At 45.1% G+C, this 24,742-nt stretch overlaps 1 protein-coding gene and 1 pseudogene across 6 annotated transcripts; one reads left to right on the plus strand and one right to left on the minus strand.

Annotated features, from left to right (window-relative positions):
• Positions 1-305: 305 nt before the first annotated feature.
• Positions 306-6,653, minus strand: ETFBKMT (electron transfer flavoprotein subunit beta lysine methyltransferase). Of its 6 annotated transcripts, none has more exons than XM_013045497.2 (6): positions 6,500-6,653; positions 5,845-6,023; positions 5,425-5,463; positions 4,306-4,746; positions 2,263-2,393; positions 306-1,292 (listed from the first exon to the last, which is right to left on the minus strand). In XM_013045497.2, exons 4-6 carry the CDS (start codon positions 4,629-4,631, stop codon positions 949-951), a joined length of 801 nt encoding a protein of 266 aa, XP_012900951.1. In that variant the 5' UTR covers positions 4,632-4,746; positions 5,425-5,463; positions 5,845-6,023; positions 6,500-6,653; the 3' UTR covers positions 306-948. The 6 variants fall into 6 exon arrangements, with proteins under 6 accessions (XP_012900951.1, XP_012900949.1, XP_012900950.1 ...); XM_013045495.2 differs by having other exon boundaries at positions 5,326-5,463; XM_013045496.2 differs by lacking the exon at positions 5,845-6,023.
• Positions 6,654-19,461: 12,808 nt separating this feature from the next.
• On the plus strand, positions 19,462-20,105 carry LOC101686347 (annotated as a pseudogene).
• Positions 20,106-24,742: the final 4,637 nt, after the last annotated feature.

Genomic DNA, 24,742 nt, shown 5'->3' on the forward strand with positions numbered 1-24,742 from the left:
TGTATGTTGCGAACAAATATGTATTGTATTTGTATATATATATACACACACACACACACATACACATATATGGGTACCTACAGACATCTTTTCATATGTTCCTCTATAAATAGTGGTATGCTATACATATTCTTCTTCACATTCTCATTTATGTCATAGGTTTTTTTATTTGTATATAAGATCCTGACAACCTGGACCACGAAGTGGTAGCATAACCAATTTCTAGCTAACCTTAGTGAACCATAAAGAAGCATCAGAAAGTGTCATGGTATCGCTAGGAAATTCTAAAATCTTTAATTAATTAATTAATTTTAAGATCTTTATTTTTATCCACGATTGTCAGTTGAGGTCCTATTGTGTACCAAGTACTGTATGAGGCACTTTATTCTTTCATTTAATAAAATACACTTGAGGTGAGGTTTCTTAAGTTTGTTACAGTTTTATAGATGAAGAAATTAAAGTTCAGAGAGCTTAACTGGCCTAAAGTCCCAACGAGAAAGTGACAAGAGTTGCCTGACTCCAAAGCCAACATACTCTGTAGCACACTAAATGCAGCTCTGATCTTTACAGGTCATTGTTTTTGAAATACAGTACTTTTCTCTATTTTGTATTGTGTCTAATTTGAAGTTCCATCATATAGTTATTCTCAACTACAGAAACAGACTTCGCTTTTTCATTTTCTTTCTCATTCTTCTCTACTATATAAGTTACATGTTGCTACCATTTTGGTACTGCCTTCTAGAATTCTATTCCTATAGCAGTAAAAGTAGAAAACTGTCAGGTAGAGATTTGCATATTTGGCATAATGCAGAATGAGTTACATGACAAAGGCTGACAGAACTTACTACTTACTATTTTGGAAACAAGATATACATGCTTTAAACTGGAGGGTCTTTCAGCGTTAAACCCAAACATAGTTATATTCACACTTGGAAGCACTTGGACAACTCAAGGCTGAAAATCCCATACTGTGCTTGTTGTCAACCCATTGTTTTCCCTCCTGGTAGGCTCTGGAAGTGAATATTCTACCACTTTGTGCAGTTGATGTTGAATGCTATGTCCACTAAACTGGGGTCGTCCAGGGTCACCAATCAGTACTTGAGTTCTGTGGGTCCAAAAGCAATTCTTCAGCCATTGATGAAGACTGTCTGCAAGGTCTTCATCATAAAACATATCTCCAAGCACAACAAGGTCCCACTTTTCTTGTTCCAAATCCAAAATGTTTTTGGTTAAAATGGGGAAAGGGTTCAGTTGGTTCAATTCACAATTCAGTATGATAGCCATTCCTGCAACTTTAAAAAAAGCACATAATGAATTGCTTTATGCTAGGCAGTTTTAATCCCTTATTGATTAATTTAAGTAATTTAGAAAATCTAACAATATTTTTTCCCTTTTATTGAAAGTTGTTTTTTAGGTAAAGAATATCTACCAACATAAACTATTTACTGCAATTTTCAAATATATGAGTGGGATATCCTAAAAACAAAACAAACAGTACAAAACACCTAGAAATGTGGAGGTTTCAAGGAATACTTGCTGATCTAATAACCAAGAGGTTTGGTTTATTATAGCTGTCTAGGGAAACAGGTCTTGGACTTCAGCAACCTGAGTCCCCTGTATAAAATAAGGATCTTGGGGCACCAGGGTGGCTCAGTCCATTAAGTGTCTGACTCTTGATTTCAGCTCATGTCTTGATCTCAGAGTTGTGAGATCAAGCCCTACACTAGGATCACATGCTGGGTGTGGAGACTGCTTAAGATTCTCTCTCTCCCTCTTCTTCTACCCCTCTCCACCCCCCCAAATAAATAAATAAAATAAAATAAGAATAAAAGCTAGATCCTCAGTAAAATTGAAAAATAAAAGAAAATCAGATAAAATTTAAACTGAATTGTCTCAACTTGGGTTTTAATGGAATAAAATCACCCTCAAAACACAAGGCCTATCTTCACTTGGGTTTTGGGTCAAATATATACAACCTACATATTTCAGGAAATCCCTTGCCCAGAAATTAACAGTAAGTATTCCTGGCTTGAGACACTTTGGGCTATCCGACAGACATAAATACAAATCCTCTTAAGAAATATGCACTTCAATTCAGGACCCACAGGATCTTCACAGATTATGTCTCACTGAACATAAGTTCACAATATCTGATGACAAAATATGCATGGAAATAAGCTATCATGTTGAGGCATCCATACCTATTTATCCTGGAAGAAAATAAAGATGAGCTTTAAATATTTTAAAATATGAGATCCTTACTAGGGTCTATGTCATTGGCCAAGATCCTTGATGCCCCACTCATCTTGGCAGCAATAGCTGTAGCTCCACATCCACTCCCAAGATCTAACACAGACTTTCCTTTAACAACATCAGGATTATCCAAAAGATACCTAATTTGGAAAGAAAACAAAGAACACTATCTGAGATAGAAAATCTTTTTTTTTTTTTTTTTAAGCTCTATGCCCAACATAGGGGTTGAACTCATGACCCTGAGATCAAAAGTCACAAGCTCTAATGACTGAGCCAACCAGGCAATCCCCCCAAAAATGTCTTTTTAAAATACTGAGCACTTATTATGATCCTGAAACAGTCAAGCACCTACAATATAGACCAACAAAATACTGTTATAATAAGGATTCAGTAAACTAGATTCAAAATTCAAAATTAATTGTCCATCAGAGAGTGGTATTACCTATAGCTTATGTTGAGTTATAATGACCTCTCTGGTAGGTACAAAGTCCAGTTCAATCAATTTGGACCAAGGCTAAACAGTTATCAAACACTGAAGATGGATGAGAAACCCTGAAATAATATATATCAACCAACACTTGACCTTACTACTGAAAAATAAAGAATATCAGGGATTATGGCAAAGTAGGGGTGTACATGGCTGTCTAAATGGAAAGCTGCTACTCATCTTTAGCTCACTGCTGCCATGTAGAAATCCTGTGTTAATCAGATACTTCTGTTTTTTCAAGATCAGACATTTTTACATGAAATTTGCCAAGTTTATTTTTATTTCTTATTTTTTTAAACTTCCCAAGTTTTAAATGTTTGCAACTGATTTTTCAAGTTTACATGTAAAAGCCAAACAAAACACATCTGTTGGTGTACCAACTTGTGACCTCTAATCCAGTCTTAAGGAATTTGATTGTATTTTTATTTGAAGTTGACAAACAATCACTTTAATAGACGTCACTGAAAATGTCAATATTTGCAAGGTATGATGTAAGTGAACATAGCTTGAAAATTTGGCAACAACCAGAAAATCAGAATTTTTTGATAACACCTAGAAAGCTTTCCAATCTTCAGGATTCTCTAAACAGCTCTACATATGCATTTATTTATTTTGCATTTAAACTATATACAACATTAATTCTGTTAGGTCATCCCACTCCCGCAAATGAGAAGTGCTTATCCATTTAATTTTAGAGGTCAATAGGCTGAAGGTATAAGCAAGTTAATCATTAAATAATCTAAAAGCAAAAACCAGACTGAAATGCTAAAAGCTCTTGCCTTTGTCTCAGCAGTTGTGTTTTAATAAAAAGCATAGTGTGATGTATGAGAGAATGTCCGAAAGAATATTTCTGCAGTGTGGGGGCTGGGGGGTGGGGGGAAGAGGAGACCTTAACAATGTAGATTCAGGGCACACCTGGCTGGCTCAGTTTGTACAGCATACAACTCTTGGTCTCAGGGTTGAGAGTTCAAGCCCCACAATTGGCATAGAGCTTACTTGAAAAAAAAAAAAAAAAAAGAAAATGCAGATTCAAGTCCAGAGTTGAGCTGAGATGTCACTATGTCACTAGAGAAAAGGGAATCCTTGTGGGGCCCACTCAACTCAGATCTCTTGTTTTTTGGGTAACTGAAAGAAGTGAGCCTCCAGGGAGGGATGGAGTGTGAGGCTCAAGGAGCAACATTGATGAGATTAAATTAGGAGAGCTGAAGGACTGGGGCTTTAAGAAACTGCACTGGCCATACCTTATGAACCATGAACCAGAGAACAGTATGAAATTTCCAGGTCATTCATAGTATCTAGGGTCTTGACAGCTGATCCTAGGGTTTCTCTTAGAGAGAGAGCTATATTTGGGGAAATACACTGATCAGCCTGGAGTATGCTTAAATTGCTCCAAATTAAGAAAACAAGAATTTGGGGGTTTCACTGTTTTTTGTTTGTTTGTTTTGTTTTGTTTTGTTTTTGTGAGGAGCAAAGAGAATGCAGAGTTGGAAGGGGCTGAAAAAAGAATCTGAAGAAAACAGGATCTGTTTGGGCCTTAAAGCTTCCCATTTCAGATAGGGAAATACCTAGACAGGGCCTGGCCTCCTGGCCAGTAGATTGCCCAGTAAGGCTCGCTGTAGGGCCACAGGTCAGCTTTTTGCCACCAGAACTTGCATCTGGGCGTCAAAAGCCGCAACTGGATTTCAGGGGTGAGGCTGCCACTGCTGGTGACTTCAGTGTTCTCTTCCAGGAAAGCTTTCATCTCGGGGTCCAAAAAGCTTCCAGTTCCTCTCCAAGGGGAATGGCCCCAGGGAAACAAGGAAAGACCATTGCTTCTCACAGCTTTCAGAAAGACACCACAGTGGTTCACGTGAAATAGTGCAAATGATCTCCAACCTAGGCTTGAAGCCATCGTCCTTTTCCAAAACCCAGGTTCTGTCAACGTGGCTGTTGATAAGAGCTGCTGCTCCTCCAGAGGAAGGAAGGGTCTGGCTGATACAATAATCTCAACTGGAATCTGTGGGTCTCTAAAAACAGAAATAATACTGAAAATTCCAAGGTTCACTGACACTTCCAAATCCCATTACACAGGAAGAACATATTACAGTATAAGCTCTGTAGCAGATGATTCACAAGTGCAAGCCCATTTCAGATGGAAATATTGGTGCATCAACTTAGGAAAATCCAACCTTTTAAAAGGAAGTATTTTGGGGTGCCTGGGTGGCTCAGTGGGTTAAAGCCTCTGCCTTCAGCTCAGGTCATGATACCAGGGTCCTGGGATTGAGCCCCGCCTCTGGGCTCTCTGCTCAGCAGGGAGCCTGCTTCCCTTCCTCTCTCTCTCTCTCTCTCTCTCTCTGCCTGCCTCTATGTCTACTTGTAATCTCTGTCAAATAAATAAATCTTTTTAAAAAATTTAAAAGGAAGTATTTTCACAACAAAGGCCTTTTAATAATTTAGAACAATAAACATACAAGCATTTGATTTTGAGAGAAAACCTCCGGAACATCCAGTTACATAAAATTAGGTTACATAAAATAAGGTTTAAAGTTCTTTCACACACACACACACAAAATAAAGTTCTTTAACACATTCAATAAATCACTTACCCTTAAGCAGGCACTGTGAGCAAAATAAGTCTCCATCTTTGGGACGCTTAGATTCTAGCGGTGAGGTAGAGCTGTCACCAGGGCAAACACGGTTCTTACCTTTATGAAGTCTTGCCAAGAGTTGTGGAGGTTACCAAACTATAATTGTGGACAAAGATATACAAATTATACTGAGTAAACTCTATTTATGTAATGGTTGTTGTAGCATAAAACATCAATGTAATCAAAAGTCAGATTTTTTTCTTAAAACTTCATGGACTTGTCATAAAAGAGTATCAACTCGCAAATATCCTCCTGTAACTACCTCCGATGGCTCATCTTTACCAAGCCTAGGCCGAAAAGGCTTGCTCCAATAGAAAAAGGCCTTGGTAAGAATAAGAAAGAATAAGAAACAGCTTAAACACAAACTACATGCCCAGTTATTTGGGACCTCTGAACTGTTCTTTATAAATGTATTAAACAGTCCTGTACCCATCCGCCCAAATATTTACAGTAGGCGCCCCAAACTCAAACGCCTACCAGGGGGCCGGACTGGTGACCCTGAGTGGTGCCGCTGGTTATAGCAGAGATGCTGTGGCGACCTGGAGACTGTTTCTGAGCAGTGCAAAGGGGCCAGCAAACTGCTTCCAGGTAAAAAGACACGCTGCCAGATCTTCCAGTTTCTCAAGATAATCCAAGGCTTCACACATAACCCCCCACTTGTAAACAAAAGCGAGCAATTAAAATATCAGAACACAGGGCAAACTAAAACGCCTGCCAGGCCACTTGTGTACGAGCTCAGGGTAGACCTGCACTGGGTGTCATCTCCCCTTCGTGCTCTCGGAATCCCAGGGTCTCGCCTCTTCTCTCTGGATTAATTGTTAGGAGCGTTGGGTCAGCCCTTGAATCGCACGAGCCGAGGCTTGTAAACACAGCACGGCAAACAGGAGGTGATTTTGGTTTGGAACCTTAGGTCGTCTACACCGGCGCCTCCCCCTTCCACCCCAGTACCAATGGAGCATCCTTTGTGAACGTGATTTTGCGGGGGACACTATGTACCTGTTATTAATTGTTAAGGAAAGAAGAGGGGTTAAAAGGGGTAAGTTTCCAAAGTGTTCCTGACCACGTTATTTCCCTCCGAGGAGAACGGGACTCGGTCTTAAAGGGGCAGGCACAGTCGTCCTTTTGTCCTTACCAGGCTGGCCTAACAGCCGCCCAGCGAAGCGCTTGCCTTTGTGCGTCCTCCTGGCATTCTTCAGTATCGCACCTGGTGCGCCGGGTTCCCCCAACCCGCAGGCTGCGCGCGACTCCGGGTGCCGTGCGTGGGCCGCGCGCCCCGCCCTCCTTCCCAGCAGCCTCCCTCGGCCTTCTCCTACTTTTCTTAAAGCGGCAGGGCCTTCAGAAGAGGCGGAGCCCCGACCTCGCTCTGGAAGCATGGGACCATCAAACTGATTTCTGCGAGATCCAAACTGTGGAGCGTTTGCTTTTGCCAGTCACTTGTTGGAAAGGAAAAAAGTTTCTCTTCCTTTCCTCCATCCTTCAAAGCTTCTTCCAGCTGCTCTTAGAATTAAATTGACATGAAACACATCAGCCGAAGAAAACCAAATTGGATCTTGTCCCTGTGGGAAGGCCAGGTGTAGGAGAGATGCAAAAATAGAAAAGTAAAAGGTTTACATGTCACCCTGAACTAAGGAGAAGGGAGTTTGGGACTTCAAACGGAAGGAAAGTAATGCACAGAAGATGAAAAGGTATAAATGTTTACTGGGCCGCACAGAAACTATAGGACAGGGAGAGAATTTTAACAACAGACTTGGCTGAATTCCTCCCTATCACACCTAGTTCATATTATGCTGTAATTATCCATGGAAATAGATTTCTTTTGGAGCACATCCTCTATTTATATTCTTCACGTTAAAAGGCTTCCCTCCGGAGGCCTGGCTCCCAGGCCCTCCAGTTTGGGGACCCCTGAGCCACATCCCAGGACTCTACCTGCCAGTCAGGAGCAAACCTGCCTTTTGGAGTTGTGCAAATCCCTCAGAGCTGGAGAAACCTGCATGGACCCCCAAGGCCACCCCCACCTTCGGTGCCCACGGCTGCCCATTAACCCAGAGCCTGATGTCCAGCCTGATCTCATTCCTGGACTCTGCCCCAGGGAGCTCCCCTCAGCGTGGGTCGGGCTGTGGTCCCAGACTGGTGAAAGACGCACCTAGCAAGAAGGCCCTCCAGATACCGGGTTTGGTGCACGGCCAGAATCGCTACACAACGCCGGCCAGCTCTAAACAGCACAGTTTCCTCCTGGGTGCCAGGTGGAATCCTGGGGTGTGGCTCTGGATTCCCCAATCTGGAGGGCTTGGGGGACAGGCCTCTGAGGACAGAAACCTGAAAACGCAACCTAGGGTTAGGGTTAGGGCCTAGGGGCGTGGCAGGCCTGATCTGCTGGCACTGAGGCTGAGTGGGATTGCCCAGGGACTGAGTGGATGGCTGGGGTCAAAGGGGGCATCAGGCTCAGAGTTTGGAGCCAAGTGGTGTTGGGGAAGGTGGGGGTGGCCTCAGGGAGGAGTGCAGGTTTCTCCTGCTCTGAGGGTTCCACAGAGCTCCAAACGGCTGGTTTGCTCCTGGTGGCAGGTGGACTCCAAGGGTGGGGTTCAGGGGTCCCCATTTTGGAGGGCTTGGGGGGGCCGATCTCTGGGCACAGAAACCTGACAACGCAACCATACCGTTAGAATTAGGGCCTGGGGGCATGACAGTCCCGATCTGCCAGAGCTGAGGTGGCATCCCCAGAGGGCAGAGTAGAGGGCGGGGCTGGCCAGCATTCTGAGGTGAGCTGGGCTGGGACTGCACCTGGTGATTAGAGGGCATTCTCACAGGGTTCCCGCGGGCACCCCTGGGGACCTCGGTCGGGGCCCAGGTGACTCCCCTGAAGGCTCCTGCCATTGGAAGCGAGTTTAATGGGGGTTTCTGCCCAATTCTAATGAGCATTCTGCCCAAATTGGTACTGATTTGGGCAGAATGCTCTTGAGAATTGGCCGGTGTTGGTGGCGACTGGGGCCATGTGTGCACCCTGTGTTGGGAGGGCTTCTAGCCCTTCTAGCTTCTTGCTAGGTGCGTGTTGGGTTAGGGTTAAGGTCAGGTTTAGGGTCAGGATTTAGGATCATGGTTTAGGGTCACGGGTTAGAGTTAGGGCTTAGGGATTTGCTAGGGTTAACTTATTTGCCTTTAATACAAGATGTCCACACTTAAATAAGATATTTTTTTAGAGGGTATATTATGGTGAGCAAAGGTTAGCATGTAACCCAAATAGTTACAGAGAAGAACCAAATGTTCCAAAGCAGCACTTAAGACAATTATTCCTTGACAGTTATGTTTTATGGTCAATATAATTAAAAATTGAATTCCTCTGTGACTCTTCTCCCAGAAGAATTCGCTGGCCCTGTCTTTCTGGTCTTGGCTGAAAAGCATTTTCTCAGTAGACTTCCTTAATGGGCCTCTCTGAATAGAATGGCTCTCACAGCCCTTAGCCTGCATTACTTCCTATCTTTGTTTTATTGATTATATCCCACAGTCTTTGCAAGTTCCCAGGTGGTATTATATTTGCCCTAAGAAGACACTCCATAAATATTTATTAATTCAACAAGAATGACTTTCTTTTTAATAAAAAATATTCATGTTTTATCAGTGAATTTTTTTAACCATATCAGAATATATTTGGAGAAAGCTATTGCTCCATGAATATACATCTGTCAAGGCTGTGGCTTTATTATGTCCTGTCATGCTTCCCTGAACTAGTCGGAGCGCTCATGGCCCATGTATGAAGCTCAGCCTCAAACCTTGTGGATGAGTTCTGTGACGGCGCTGGTGGGTATTTGGGGGGCTTGCCCTGTTGGACAGCACCATGTCATCTGGGGCCAGATGTGACGTGAGCACCCTCCCTTTCCCTAGCTTTTTCCATCTCTCTCTACCCTCTGTCAGCATGTGGGTTTCCTACCAGCCATATCTTTGCAGACAAACTCTGAGATGGCCTATGGCTTGGGACTCCATTGACATCAAAGTCTCATTATAACCAGTATCAGAGGTTTCTGTGGCACTGACATAACTTTTGTTCCCGAAATATGCCCCATGAAGAGTCCCTGAGAGTCAGGGAGTCCAGGAAAGATAAATGGGTGATTGTGGCTCTAGCTAAAGCCACTCTGCGGGGTCATGCTGGAGGCCACCTCCCATCTCAGTCTGGCTCTTTTGCTGATTTCCAATATGACCTAGGAGAGTCCCTTCGTTGGAGCTTCAGGCTCCTCATTTCTAAAATGAGAAAATGTTTTTAGATTAATTGATTCACTAAAGACTATGGAGTGAGATCCCAGGAAGCGCTGGGCAATCTCCAAGATACATTCTATCTCAGGAGTTCTGACTCCCATCGTCCCTGCTCCTGTTGATTTCCCTCATTGGACACAATGGCTATTCCATGGAAATTCCCTAGGGCAACACTGGGCTAGCAAGTATCTTCAGAGTGTGCCCCCAGGTCATCTGTGCCCCCAGGTCATCTGAGAAGCCATGAGCAATTCTGAACCCAAACCAAGGTTTTGGCAGTGCTACCTACTTGCACACAAACAGCAGTGCCTGAATCAGGCCTTCACTGCAACAGCTGAGCCGGCTTAGTGAGGGCCTTGCCCAAGACACTAGCCCCATGACACTATGAGGGCAGAGTGAAGTCAGGCAATGTGACAAGGGATTCTACATCAGGGTAGATGATGCAAGGCACCGTTTCACAGCAAACATGACAAAAAAAAAAAAAACCCCATTTAAATGACAGAATATGGGGCGCCTGGGTGGCTCAGTGGGTTAAGCCGCTGCCTTCGGCTCAGGTCGTGATCTCAGGGTCCTGGGATCGAGTCCCGCATCGGGCTCTCTGCTCAGCGGGGAGCCTGCTTCCTTCTCTCTCTCTCTCTCTGCCTGCCTCTCAGTGTACTTGTGATTTCTCTCTGTCAAATAAATAAATAAAATCTTAAAAAAAAATAAATGACAGAATAGTAAGTTATTAAACGTACTCTGTATGATGGCAGTGATGGGAAACATGAAGGGTGGGGTCAGAAAGGGGAATGGGAGTTCTTTGAAGCAGGCTGGAGTCATCATGGGTGGGAGTGGGGTGTCTCATGGAGGAAGAGACCAGGAGACTTGTCACGGGTTACAACAGTGCTGCATCAGGGTGTGCAGCACCCATGACCCATGGCCCCCAGGGGCATTGGGGGCATTCTGGCTCCAGAGGATTCACAAACTGCAAGTTGGCCTGAGCAGAGCCTTCGTGATATGTCTTCTTATTTCCTGGGTGTGGCTCTTTCTCTGCTTCTGGAGGCTGTTGATTCTCCTTTGGTTTTCCTCTGAGCTGCAGTATTTTGTGTGGTTTCAGGACTGTTAGTTGACACAAATTCTTCCTGAAAAGAAGTGGAATAGAAGTCATCATTGTTTCCTAACTAGACCTGAATAGATTCAATAGTAATAGCCCTTTCCCAGGCCCCTGGGCGTTCATCTGCTTGCCAACTCTGAGATTTTCAGAAAACATCTTCTATTCTGAACAGGTTGAAAAAATTAGTTTGGTTTTTAAAAAAATTCAACAAAGTCACACTTCACAATCTATACAATGATCTGTGAACATTGAATGAACAAGGTTTGACAGGAAAAAGGATGAATGGGCTTTGCAGTGCGGCTTGGGGCACTGTGTACTCACTGTTGCCTCTGTGTGGCCACTCTCCAGATAGCACATGGCCAAATGGGTTCCCATTTACTGGATTCAAGGGAGAAAAAGGCAAAAGAAAGTTGGTCCCTGAATTCCTTAGCTCCTAAAAACCATCCTTTAATTTATGAGCAGGATTATACATAGAGTATCTCTTAACTAGAGATTAGGGTTAGAGTCAGGGTCAAGTTACATACATTAATTATGGACAGCTTTTTGTATGTCAGTCTTACCTGCCTAAGGTGTTTTTAAAAAAATAAAATGGGAGAGGATATAGTCACCAAAGCACTGAGCACATTACCTGTCCCTGAAAATAGGAAAACAAACATAATTATTGTTTCATCTTAGCTGAGGACCAGGAGCTGGTCCTACAGGTACTAGGCAGGTGTCATCTGTGGCCAGCTGGCCATCTCCCGCCGACACCCACACGCAGTTCAGCACATCCTCTGCTCTGCAGCAAACGGACGGACCAGGTACAGGTGGGACTCCCTCCTGTCAGGCATGACAGGTAGAGAAGTAGGCTAGCTCACATACACATGACATGTTCTTTTGGTTCCTTGCTATCTGCCTCCACTTTCTGTCACCCTGGTCCTGAACCTTTAGCTCCTGGGAGAACTTGGGTTTTCAGATTTCTGTTGACATTTCAAACTGTAGATTTGTGTTACCTTTGTTCCCTGTCTGTGGGTTGGAGATGAAAGCAGGAAAAGTCATCATAGTCTGAAAGCAACAAAAAGAAATATCAAGTGTACTCTGCCCCTGGCACCTCAGGCTTGAAAGCCATGGCCAGCTACGTACTTCATGTTCTACACAATCAGGTTTAGGGACTCACAGATGTATGTTAAATGAAATTTACTGAAAGAAATCTTGTTACCAAAATTTTTGCCTTGTAGAAGACAGTTTAGGGACACCATCCCTCACCTGCCCTGTCATTTTCAATCTGACCAATGCCTGGTCATACTGACACGTGTAGCCACACAAGCTCACAACTGTGACATCCTCCTGGAGCACTTCTGGTACCCCGCCCTCCAGTCTGGCCAACCCTGCATACCCCCAGTCCTCCTGAGTGTTCCCTGTTGTGGTACATGTCACACAAGGCTACCATTTGTTGTCTCTCAGTCTGTCCTTTCTGCTTGGAGTAGATCTCTCTCACAGGTGCCTGGCTGGATGACAAGTGGAAGAATGGTTTCAGAATCTTTTGTCCTGGAACAGCAAGTGTCCTTCAAAACCCTGATGGGCAGGGGGAATCTCTGTCCCTCTGTGTTCCCCCAGGCTCAGTGCAACATAGTGTCCAGGACAAGGGACTTGGGAGTCCTCCCAGATGAAGTTTGTTCTATGAAGGTGGATTCCTTCTGAGATCATTATGGAACCACATTGCATGGCTATTCCTGTGGGACAGAAAGCATGCTACTGTGTGTTATTCTCCTTGCACACTGTGGCTAACGAAGAAACACATGGTCACACTCACAAGTTTACACTTACACCTCCGTTTCTGAGCATCACTACCATGGAAACAACATGAATTCCCATTGGGCTGCAGACCTGTAGACATGCCATTCAAGGTGTACATAGAGTAGGATGGAGATGGATTTCTGGCTAAAAGGATGGAAGTCCTTGCCTCTGGGGGTGAAGAAATTAGATTTTACCCAGAAGGTGCTACATTCTACTTGAAGAAGTGAGATGATGCTAGGATCTTTGAGACCAGGGATCGGCACAGACTTTTCTGGAAAGTCTTATGTAATGATTTTCTGTTAGGTGTTGCAGGCCATGTGATGTCTCTGACAATGACTCCACTCTTGCACTGTGGCTTGAAAGCAGCCACAGATCATCCATAACTAATGTTCCAGAACACACTTGATTGAGAGAATGCGGGGGGAGTTCCCATTTGGTCCCCGGGTGGTAGTTTTTCACACCCCAGATTTGCAACATGATGGATGATGGAGGAGAGGGCTCTTCTTTTCCAGTGGCAGAGTAGGAGTACACTGGGATCTATCTGTCTGACCCCAGCCCCTGAGCATGAAAGGATAAAAAGATGATAGTGAGATTGGGCAACAATTAAGGCCTCAGAGGGCTATCATTATTGATAATTTTTTGGGTGAATTCCCTTACCCCTACCCCTTTTCTCTGTAGGCCTCAAGCTTCCCATAAAATGTCTGTGGTTGAATCCCATGTAGGTAATGTTTGGCTGAGTTCTTCTCCACAGATGCTCATCTTGTTCAGGTCAAGACCATGAGCACACTTGGGGTTCTCCTGAGGTAGCAGAGGATCTAACATGTGTGGGCTTCAGGATGAGTTCGATAGCCCTCAGCAATGTTATGGAGTATGGGCCTGGCCTAGGCCACTTCTGCAGTCATGATGGAAAAGCCTGTGGCCTGGGTAGTCCACCCCATGCTTGGCTCTGCAGGTTGAGACCCAAGCTTCCTCCCACCTCAGTGGCTGGGACCAGGTCACATGCCCATGGATGAGCCAATCCCTGGAGGCAGGGAGTGGAGCCATGGAAATTGGCACAGGTTGAAAGGACCTCTGTTGTAATGACTTTTCGAATGGTCGTGGTGGCAAGGGGATGTCCTGCGCCCTCTTCAGGCGGTAGAGGGCAGTGCAGGACTAGGGGAGCTCAGCATTCATCCAGAAGCACCTGCTCCCTCCTGGAGCCCAGCTGAAGCCATTTCATTCTGGAAATTCAAGCTGCATAAAGCTCAATATCCTCCAGCCTCTCCAAAATAGCTAAGGAACAATGAATTGAAAACAATATTGAATGACAACAGTCCCTGACCCAAACAGTGGCACTGAACTGGACCCTGGCTCTGACACAGATCCATACTCTGACCTCAACTAGCTCTCAAGACTGGCCCTGATCCCAATCCAAGACCTTAACCCTAGCCCCCAACCCAAACAATGCTCACAAGAAAAAAAAAGGTAGAAAATGAAAATATCCATCACTGGTGAATGCATAAGCAAAGTGTGCTGAAGGGTTTGAATTTGGGTTCAGGTTCAGATTTCAGTCAGAGTTCTAGATTAGCTTTGGGTTTAGGGTCAGGGTGAGGATTTAGAGTGAGGTTCAAGGGACCAGTTAGAGTTTAGGGCTTTAGGTTTATGATTTAGGGTTTAAGACTCAGGGCTTCTGGCATAAAGTTCAAGGTCCAATTTGGGGTTTGGGTTCATGCTGGGATTTGGGTTCAAGGTTCATGGCTCAGAGTTCTGATATAGGGTTTGGGTTCATGGTTCAGGGCTTGGGCCCAGGGCTCAGTTTCAGAGTCTAGGCTTCAGGTTCAATTTGTGTATATTGACTTTGTTTCTTACAAGTTTCTTGAATTTATTAGTTCTGTTCACCTTAAACTCAAACTGCCAGTTATTTGACCAGCAAAATGGGTTTATTTGGGAAGAGCAGAGAATGGCAATCTGGGATGAGCAAGCTATGGTCACATCACAGGCAAGTGCAAGAAACAAAGGAGAGGAACATTATTTCATGGAGAAGGAAGAAGTTGGGAGGGTTGCTTGGAAGGAAGGTCCACTGGAGAAAGGCAGGGGTTTGCAGTGATGGAGGATTCTCACTGAGCTGCGGGGATGGTGATTTCTTGTAGGAGATGAACCCTCCAGCTTCCCCTGGAAGGGCCTGGAAGGGATGAGTCTCTCCGTGGGGGATTCTAATTCTGTAATGGGTGCCAGATGCCCCCTTCCAACCTCCCCTTCTGGCCTCCCCAGTCCACTTTACCGAGGCTTCCTTTCACACTTTTTCACAGTTCTAACCAGGTTGTGGTGGAGCGTTGTGGAGAATTGGAATTCCAGATCCCACTGCTTCTACTGCACTCAGGACACAGGGCCCCCTGATTTAATCCTCCCATGAGTCTCTTGCTAACATGTGGCCTCCTTCAAGGGTGAGTGGCCTCTCCACGGTGGGTGAACTGAATCTGGGAGGGCTTGGCCTCCATCCCAAAGTCTGATGTACTCTCTGCTTCTGTGACATGCTACTAACGTGAATGTTTGGAAGAGTCATTTACTCTGCGGTGATTTCAAATCTGCAGTAACTTGTCACAGCAGCACAAATGTCCTTTATCTGCACACTCAGACTCCCCAGCCGTCGTTTCTTTATCACATTCTTTTCACACAGGTTACTTCAGTGCTTTTACCCCAAACAGCGACACTGTCCAGTGGAACCACCATGTAACCGCAAGTGAGGAAATCATGATGGTGCCCATATTTGAACCCATACCACAGGCCCACTTCAGATGTCATCACTGGCCTGATAGTCTGAAATGTCTTCTCCATTCGGATCCAGTTTTCTTCTGGAACTTCTTCCAGGACTTTCCCTTATTTGGATAACCTTGATGGACTTAAGGAGCACAGATGGCTCCAATCTGAGTGGTATTTCTATATGGCTTATGTCACTGGGGCCGTTTTCAGTGTTCATCCACATTGTGACATGCATCAGTCCTTCATTCACTTTTTCACAGTGACTAAACATAAGAATATTGACCCCTTAAAACAATTCACGTACACTATTCTCTGGCCTTCGTTGAGTTCCCACATTTGTACATTGTTCTCCAGAATTTTCTCATTCTCCCGGAGTAAGCCTGTATGCATGAAACACCATTGTCCTTTCCCCTCAGACCCTGTAGCCACATCCATCTTTGTCTCCCAGATACCTCATCTAAGTGGGTTCACACAGTATCTGTCCTTCCTTGACTGGCTGATTTCACTCAGTGTAATGACTTCCAGGTTCAACCCCTGTTGTAGCCTGTGTCAGAACTCCCTTCATTTTCAAAGGCTAAATCATGTTCCATGGTGTATAAACCACATTTTGTTTATCTAGTCATCTGTCAGTGGACACTTCGATGGCTTCCACCTTTTGGCTGTTGTGAGAAATGTTGCTCTGAATATGGGTACTCCTACTTCCAAAATTTGGGGGCATATAGGCTGCAGTGGAATTCTGTGTTTAATATTTTAAGGAACTGCCATATTTTCCCCCCAAAAATGAATTATTTTACTTCATTCCTTCATAGGGCAGAACAATATAGGCATTTATGGATCTACCTCATTTTGTTTATCCTTTTCCCCACGGATGGACATTTGCATAGTTTCCGGTTTTTGCCTATTGTGAACACTGCTGCTATGAATATTCCTGTACATTTTTGTTTGTTTGCTTGAACCAGTGTTTTCAGTTTTGTTGTTATATATCTAGGAGTACAATTGTTGAAACATGGTAATTTTGCTTTGATGTATTTGAGTAAATGCCGAACTATTTTATATATAGACTGCACCATTTTTCACAAGTGAAGTTTAAGGGTTTCAATTTCTCAACATCCTTTCGTTAATTTTTGTTTTCTTGATCATAGTGATTCTACTTGTTTAAAATGATATAAAAATGATTTAAATCTTCATTTCCATAAAGACTAATGATGTTTAACATCTATTCATGTGCTATTCACCATTTTTATGATTTCTCTGGAAAAGGATCTATCCAAGTACTTTGTCCCTTTTAAAAATGGGGTTGTCTTTTTGTTCAGTTGTAAAGGCTCTTTACATATTCTGGGTAACAGACTCTTACTAGATAAATAATGTACAAATATTTTCTTCCATTCTGGGGACTGTCTTTTCACTTTCTGGATGGTATCTTCTGATGTACAAATATTTTAAACATTTTTAACGTTCTTTTTTAGTGAGAGAGAGTGTGCAAGTGGACAGGGGCAGAGGGAGTAGGAAAGAGAATCTTAAGCAGGCCCCACACTCAGTGTGGAGCCAGACGTGGGGCTCAATCTCATGACGCTGGGATCATGATCTGAGCCAAAAATTAAGTCAGACAGTTAACCAATTGAGACACCCAGGTACCAGGACAGATTTTTAATTTTGAGGCTATTACTTAATCTATTTTTTTCTTTCCCTTCTTATGCTTTGGTGTCAGATCTAAAAGCATCGCTAAATCCAAGGTTATGAAGATTGATCCCCATTTGTTTCTTCTACAATTTATAATTTTAGCTTTTACATTTAGGCCTTTAACTTATTTTGAGTTAATGTTTATATGAGTTGTGAGGTAAGGGTCCAGTTCTATTCCTCTGTACATGGATAGCTGATTGTCTAGCACCCTTTGTTGAAAAGACTATTCTGTCCCCCCAGTGTAATGTTGTCCACCCTTGTCAAAATTCAGTGGACCATAGATGAATAGGTTTATTTCTGGGATCTCAGTTAAATCCCATTGATCTGTATGCATACTTTTAAAAAATTAGTATTTATTTAAATTTTTTTGGTAAATTTAAATTCAAACAATTACATATAATGTATTATTTGTTTTAGGGTGTATACATACCTTTATGACAGTATCACAATGTTTTATTTACTGTTGCTTTGTATTAAGATTTGAACTTTGGAAGTATGACCTTTCACCTTTGATTTTCTTTTTCAAGATGGTTTTGGCTATTTTGCGGTCCCTTAAAATTCCATATGACTATTACGATTAGCTTGTTCATTTCTTCCCAAGGGCCTTTGTGAGATTTCTTGGGAACACATTGAATTTCCACATTGCTTTGTGTAATATTGCCATCTTATCAATAGTATGTCTTTTCACCACCATGGGGTGTCCTCAGATTTATTTAGGTTTCCCTTACTTTCTTTCAGCAATATGTTGTAATTTTTAGTGTATAAGACATACACCTTCATTACATTTATTCCTAAGTATTTTGTCAATGTTGATATTTCCTAAAATGGAATTATTTTCTTAAATTCCTTTTTGGATGATTCACTGCTAGTGTATACAAATAAGAGAGATTTTTGTGTATTGATATTTTGTCCTATAATTTTGTGGAGCTAGTTGTAATAATTTTTTGTTGATTCTTTAGGAAGTGCTCTATATAAGATGATGCCATCTCTGGTCTCTGAATAGAACTAGTTCTACTGTTTCCTTTCACACATGGATTCCTTATTTCTTGCCTTATTGTTCTGGGCAGAACTTTCAGTACAATACTGAGCAAGGAGTGAAAGTCAGCATGTTCGACTTGTTTGTGATTTCAGAGTAGAGCTGTCAGTCTTATTGAGCATGACATTTGATTAGGGTTAGGGTTAGGGCTTAGAGTTAGGGTCTCCCTGTCCTCTGCTGTACAGAGCCCATATTTCTCTGGTAACTGACAGAGTGATCTTTTCAGAACAAAACCTTTGATCCTCTCTGTGACCTGCTCCCCAGCTGCCTGTCGTCTCCAGCCTTACCTCTCTTGCCATATCCTCCCCACCCCTGTGGGCCTCCCAGATGTGTGGTCATCCCCATGTGCCTTGGGCCTGACTCCATGCCTTTATATTCTCCTGCCCTCTGCCACGAGCAGTCTTCTCTCCCACTGCTTCATGTCTGGCTTGTTCCCCTGTTGGCTGGACCTGGACTTGCCCCCCACCCCAGCCTCAGTGACCTGACTCATATCTGCTGGGTGTGTGTGGCCTTGTTTTCTATTTAAATGTAGTGCCCACTTTCCCCATGTGAGCGATTTACTAAGCTGCCAGGTATGGGGCAGGCACAGGGAAGTAGCCTTAGTGCCTGTGTGAAAAAATCAGTCTCAGGGTGCCTGGGTGGCTCACTCATTAAGCATATGCCTTCAGCTCAGGTCATGATCCCATGGTCCTGGGATCGAACCCCAGCGTGTTGGGCTCCCTGCTCAGCGGGGAGCATGCATCACCCTTTCCCACTCCCCCTACTTGTTGTCCCTCTCTAGATGTCTCTCTCTGTGTCAAATAAATAAAGCCTTAAAAAAATCAGTCTCGGAGGGGCTCACCACCCTTGCTGACATTGGGGAAGCTGCTGTCCTCACAGGTAGCCCCCTCAGAGAGAAAAGACTTCCAACTTCTTGGGGCCAGGGCGATGTAGACCTGGACCTGGAAGCTTACACTCTTGGATTCTCGGCTGGGACCTAAGCAAGCCCCCTCTTCTTCTAGCAGTTCTCTTTTCCCTTCCCTGCCCATGGGCTGGACCTGATTCCTGATCTGGGAGAGTTTGGGGGTGACTGCTCCTAGGAATAGCAATGGTTGACTGATGGACCTTGTCAGCAAGAGGCCCAGTAGCCTTCAAGGGAGGACTTTGTCGGGGTAGAGACAGCTCTGTGGGGGCCAGTGACAGGGTTTGCCTGGGAGCTCAGCACAGGGTGAGTGTTCCTGGCTCTAGCATGCTGACTGTGGGGTTGGTTTCCCCCTTCTGAAGCCTCAGGCTCCCCTTTGTATGATGGGGTGCCGATAGCATAGGTAGGGAGGCCCCACAAGGAGACTTGCTTGGGACAGGCTGAGAGAGCAGTTATAGCTTAAAACAGCCCTGTGCCTACCCCCTTGAAGAAGGTACACACTTCCATGGCCCCCAGCTCTGGGGTTCTGCCACCAGCCTCTGACAGTGATCCTTCTCCCACCTTGTCCCTTGTCCTTGTAGACAGGTGGTCTTCCTGGAACTGTTTCTGCAGAGGGCAGAGAAGCCCATCATGGTGGGACAGAGGGTCACCTACTAGGTCATCACCGACCAGCAGGCTGCAGGGCCCATGTGCCCCCCTAGGAAGTCTGGAGGGTGGTGGTCCTCAAGGTCCCTGGTCCCCATACTGGCAAGATGTGTTCATGAAATGCATGGCCATGTTCAGCCTCTTCTGTGAGTGGCACTTCCTCCATGAGGTGGATGACCTGGTGTGTGGGGATGTGGACATAAAGTTTTGTGACCATGTGGGCATGGAGATCCTTTCTCCCCTCTTTGGCGCCCTGCACTGCAATTTCCACTGGGTGTTTCATGAAGACTTCAGCTACCAGCACTGGTCACAGTTCCAAGCTCACATCCTCAGGGACCAGGATGATGTCTACTACATGGGAGACTTTTTTGGGGGATTGGTGGTAAAGGTTCACTGACTGACTTTGGCCTGTCACCAGATGACGGAGGTTGACCTGGCTAGTGGGATTGAGGTTGTGTGGCATGACGAGAGCCACTTGAACAGGTACCTGCTGGACCACAAGCCCACCAAGGTGCTATCCCCGGAGTACCTGTGGGACCTGCGGTGGCTGGGCTGCCCTCCCTACCCTTCATGAAGAAGCTGAAATTTGAGCTGTGCCCAAGAATCACCAGGACATCTGGGACTCATGAAGAGTTGTCCCAGGAAGACCTGTGGGACCCATGGTGGCTGGGCTGCCCTCCCCTACCTTCATGAAGAAGCTGAGATTCAGGCCATGCCCAAGAATCACTAGGACATCTGGGACTCATGAGGAGCTGTCCCCATCTCCATCAGGGGGTGCTGTCCTGAGCAGAGCTGTCAGAGCAGGTTCCTACTTCTGTCCCTTCGAGAGAGACCATGGAGCCCAGCCCTGCCCACACGGGCATGTCCAGGGCCCCCAGCTGCACCCGCACACAGGAGGCCTGCCTGGGGACAAAAGGTTCTCTCTTGGTGGTCTGCATTTTGATAACTTCTGGGTCATTTGCAGCTGTGAATGGCTCCAGTTTTATGTTGGATGATTTCTGTGTCAATGCTGAGCAACCATCCTTAAAAAGAACAACCACATCGGGCTCTCTGCTCAGCAGGGAGCCTGCTTCCTCCTCTCTCTGCCTGCCTCTCTGCCTACTTGTAATCTCTGTCTGTCAAATAAATAAATAAAATCTTAAAAAAAAAAAAAAAGAACAATCAAGGGAAAAGGCTTTCTTCCTGGTTCTAGACCGACACCGCCTGGTGGGGCTGGGAGTGGTCCTGCAGTGGCTGTGGAGCCAGGATGGCTTCTGCTTGGGTCTTCCCTCCCAGTCCTTGCACCTTGCCATGGCCATGGGGCTTCAGGGGTAGGGGTGCACCGAGCCACCTCCCAGACCTTCAGTCCCCTGACTGCCAGAGGCCTTGGCTGTGGTTGTTAGCTCAGCCTCCAGAGGCATGGAGCCCTCTGAGTTATGTATGGTTTCTGCCTTGGTTTTATTTTTTATTTTTTAATTTAATTTAATTTTTAAAATTGAAATTCATTAGCCAACATATAGTACATCAGTAGATTTTAATGTAGTGTTCAGTGATTCCTTAGTTGCCTGTAACACCCAGTGCTCTTTACAACATATGACCTCCTTAATACCTGTCACCCAGATACCCCATATCCCCATTCCCCTCCCTTCTGTAACCCGCATTTTGGGTCCCCAAGTCCAGAGTCTCTCATGGTTTGTCTCCCTCTCTGATTTCTTCCCATCAGTTTTCCTTCCCTTCCCCTGTGGTCTTCCGCTCTATTCCTTATGTTCCATGTATGAGAGAAACCATATGATTATTGTCTTTCTCTGCTTGACTTATTTTGTCAGTGTAATCCCCTCCAGTTCCATCGATGTCGATGCAAATGGTGGGTATTCATCCTTTCTGATGGCTGAGGAATATTCCCTTGTATATATGGACCACATCTTCTTTATCCATTCATCCGTTGAAGGACATCTGGGCTCTTTCCACAATTTGGCTCTTGTGGACATTGCTGCTATGAATATTGGGGTGCAGGTGACCCTTCTTTCACTACATCTTTATCATCAGGGTAAATACTTGTAGCTGTAGTTTCAACTTCTTAAGGAAACTCCATACTATTTTCTAGAATGACTGCACCAGCTTGCATTCCCAACCATATACCAACGGTATAAAAAGTTTCCCTTTTCTTCACAACCTTGCCAACACTTGTTTCCTGTCTTGTTAACTTTAGGCATTCTAACTGGTGTAAGGTGTTATCACATTATAGTTTTGATTTGTATTTCTCTCATGTTGAACATTTTTTTATGTGTCTGTTATGAACCTCCTCAGTCTCCTCTACTCCCCTCATTTTCCTTCTCAGCCTGAAGACCAGTTCCATCCTGATGCCAGGAATATACCCTGGGAGTCTTGGCCTCACCTACCCCATGTGTCCTGTCCATGTCAGGTGCCTGCACACCTCCATCAGCTGGCCACCTGCTCCTTTCACAGATGTCCCCATTTCAGGAGAAGAAAACACCAAGTCCAGACCCTTGGATTCCTCTGTGACTTGTTGCTTTCCAACAGCTCTCCCAGTAGTGAGGTGGCTACTGGAGGACATTCGATGCCCAAAGCATATAAAGGTGTATGTGAGTTTCTGCTGCCGGGCAATGGGTAAGAGTTGGTGCAAATAGAAGCCAAGCAGAATCACTGGAAGAAAGGCAGAGTGATGAGGAGCTTTAGAGAAGAAGGGCCTGGAAGCTCTGACCTATTCCCAAGCCCCTGGGACACTGCATGCATGGGCTGGGTGCCTGCTCAGGGCCAACCTGAGAAGGCCTTAGGCTCTGCCCTCTGGTGATTGTCAGACTAGGCAAGTAGAAAGTGAAAGCCAAGGCAGAGTTTTAAGAGGCCTGGCTGGTGCTGAAAGTGCATCCTGACATCTACAAACCCAGAGGCCTCCTCCCCATCTGTAAAGACTAGAAGTTGTGTGTGTGTGTGTGTGTGTGTGTGTGTGTGTTTCAGAAAGAGCGCGGTTTCCAAATGTTTAAGGAAAACTCACCCAGTCAACAGTTGACCACTACTTTCGCAGGCCAGACACTTTTGTGGTCACACATGACAAGGGATACAGATTTGACAAAATCAGTTCAGAAATGTCACTAAGCCAACAGCAGAGCTGCAGTGAGAAGAACGGCAGCAGTGAACCCTGGGGACGGAAAGAACTGGTATTTGACTTGCTACATTACATTATTCACAGTGTTCCAGATCCAAAGGCAGAGAAATGAGTGGTGGTGACACAGGAAAGGAATATATTTCAGTACAGCTGACACTGGAAGGCAAAGGACTGGCATGGTCTCAAGGTGTTGAAAACACTCCTGGGGGGGGGGGGCACCTGGGTGGCTCAGTGGGTTGGTTAAGCCTCTGCCTTCAGCTCAGGTCATGATCTCAGGGTTCTGGGATCGAGCCCCGCATCAGGCTCTCTGCTCAGCAGGGAGCCTGCTTCCTCCTCTCTCTCTGCCTGCCTCCCTGCCTACTTGTGATCTCTATCTGCCAAATAAATAAATAAAATCTTTGAAAAAAAAAAAAAAACACTCCTGGGCTTTTATATGCAGAAAATATAGGAAGAAGGCCAATGGGCAGGTTCGGGGGGTCAGTAAATTTCAGGTCAATCATTGTCTTGGGGTCCATCACAAGCAGGGCCTTGCTGGTGTCAGGCAGTGGTTAGTGCTTGAGGGGTCATTTTGGTGCCTGCTGGGGCTTTGACTTAACAGATGAGCCCGAAGGAGGGACGTCATCAGTTAGGAAGTACAGATGAACGTTAGAGTGGAGGTGGGTAAAGGCCTCTTTCACTCCAAGAGCAGGGGAGCTCCGAGCCTCTACTACATACCTTGCCCTGCTCATCTCTTCCAGCTGCCTGGTCCTGAGTTCAGTCCTTTTAATGAACTGGTCATCTAGTAAGTAATGTGTTTCTCTGAGTTCCATGAGCCACTTGAGCAGACTATTTAAACATGAGGAGGAGGTTTTGGGGCCCTCCAATGTAGCCATAGTTCAGAAACATGGGTGACCTCTCTGCCCAGCCATTGGCTGACCACTAAGTTAACAGCACAGGGATTCAGTGGCCACTCACAGCAAAGAACACAGATTTGTCAAAGTTAGTTTAGAAAAATCACTAATCTCCCTGACTCCCCCAGCCATGCTCAGCCCTTTGCTGCTTCCCAGCGGAGGGTGGCGGTTTTAACCAAGTTCAGAAGAAGGGATGGCTTTTCCTGACTCCACCTGTGCCCTGTCCCCACCCCACCCTCCCGCCCAGGGCTGTAAGAGAGGAAAGTTTTCTTCTACTCGTCTTAAGGTTCCTGGCTGTGTTTGGAAATTGACAAAGACAGATGAACAGGAGAAAAGCTGGTAAAGTGTATTGATTTTTTTGTGGGAGCCTCACAAGAACGTGGAGACCAGCAGAGGCAACTGGAGAAGACAGGTCTACATTTTAGGCAAAGAAGCAATAAATGTGTAAAGAATTGAGAGACACAGAAGTTTGAGCTAGGGCTGATAAGTGGTAAAAAAGTAACTAGGAAGATAAAGGTTAGTTTAACCAGTTTTGTTCCTCTAGCCTTTGTGGCCCTAAATTCCTTGAGTCTGGTGATAAGCATGTCCTCCCTGTGGTCTGGGGAAATAAAGTGCCACATTAGAGTATTCCGACCTACTTCAGGGAAGAAGGGCTGATGGCTGGGGACCAGAGGGACCTTCCTGCTTCTTCTCTTTGGAAAATTCTTTCAGTTTCTATATTTAATTTGCCAAGGTGGTGCCATATTTGGAATAGTGTATCCTGACCCTCATTGGCCTGGTGCTATACTTCATCTCCTCCTAGTATCCAGGACATTGAATGTGCTGCCCTGGAGACCTCCCAGCCCTGGGGCAGCCCCTTGTCCAGGGAGGTGCCTGCCTCCAGGGGAGGGTTGCCTAGGACTTCCCACTTGGTTTCCCTGTTGCTAAGGGTGGCAGCCCCTCCTCGGGGAGACTGGGTGAGACAATGCAGATCTTACTTCAAGAAACTGACTTCATTTCCTGCAAATGTCTACCCAGTAGTGGGATCCTACAGGAATTCTATTTTTCATATTTGGGGGAAACTCCATACTTTTCCCAGCATGGCTATGCCAACCAAGGTTTTACCTCAAGAACCTCTCCAGCAGAGAACAATGAGAACATTTTCAAGGCCTTTCAATGTATGCTAACCATAGGAACAAACTGGTAACTCAGAAACTATTGAAATGAAGAACTGGTTCTCCTTCTTCCATTTCTGGCTAGCTTGCTGGTCTGTGGCTCGATCCCACGTTAGGCA

This window comes from Mustela putorius, unplaced genomic scaffold (genome assembly GCF_011764305.1).
Source record: "Mustela putorius furo isolate JIRA1106 unplaced genomic scaffold, ASM1176430v1.1 tig00537227_pilon_pilon_pilon, whole genome shotgun sequence".
Taxonomy (NCBI): Eukaryota; Metazoa; Chordata; class Mammalia; order Carnivora; family Mustelidae; genus Mustela; species Mustela putorius.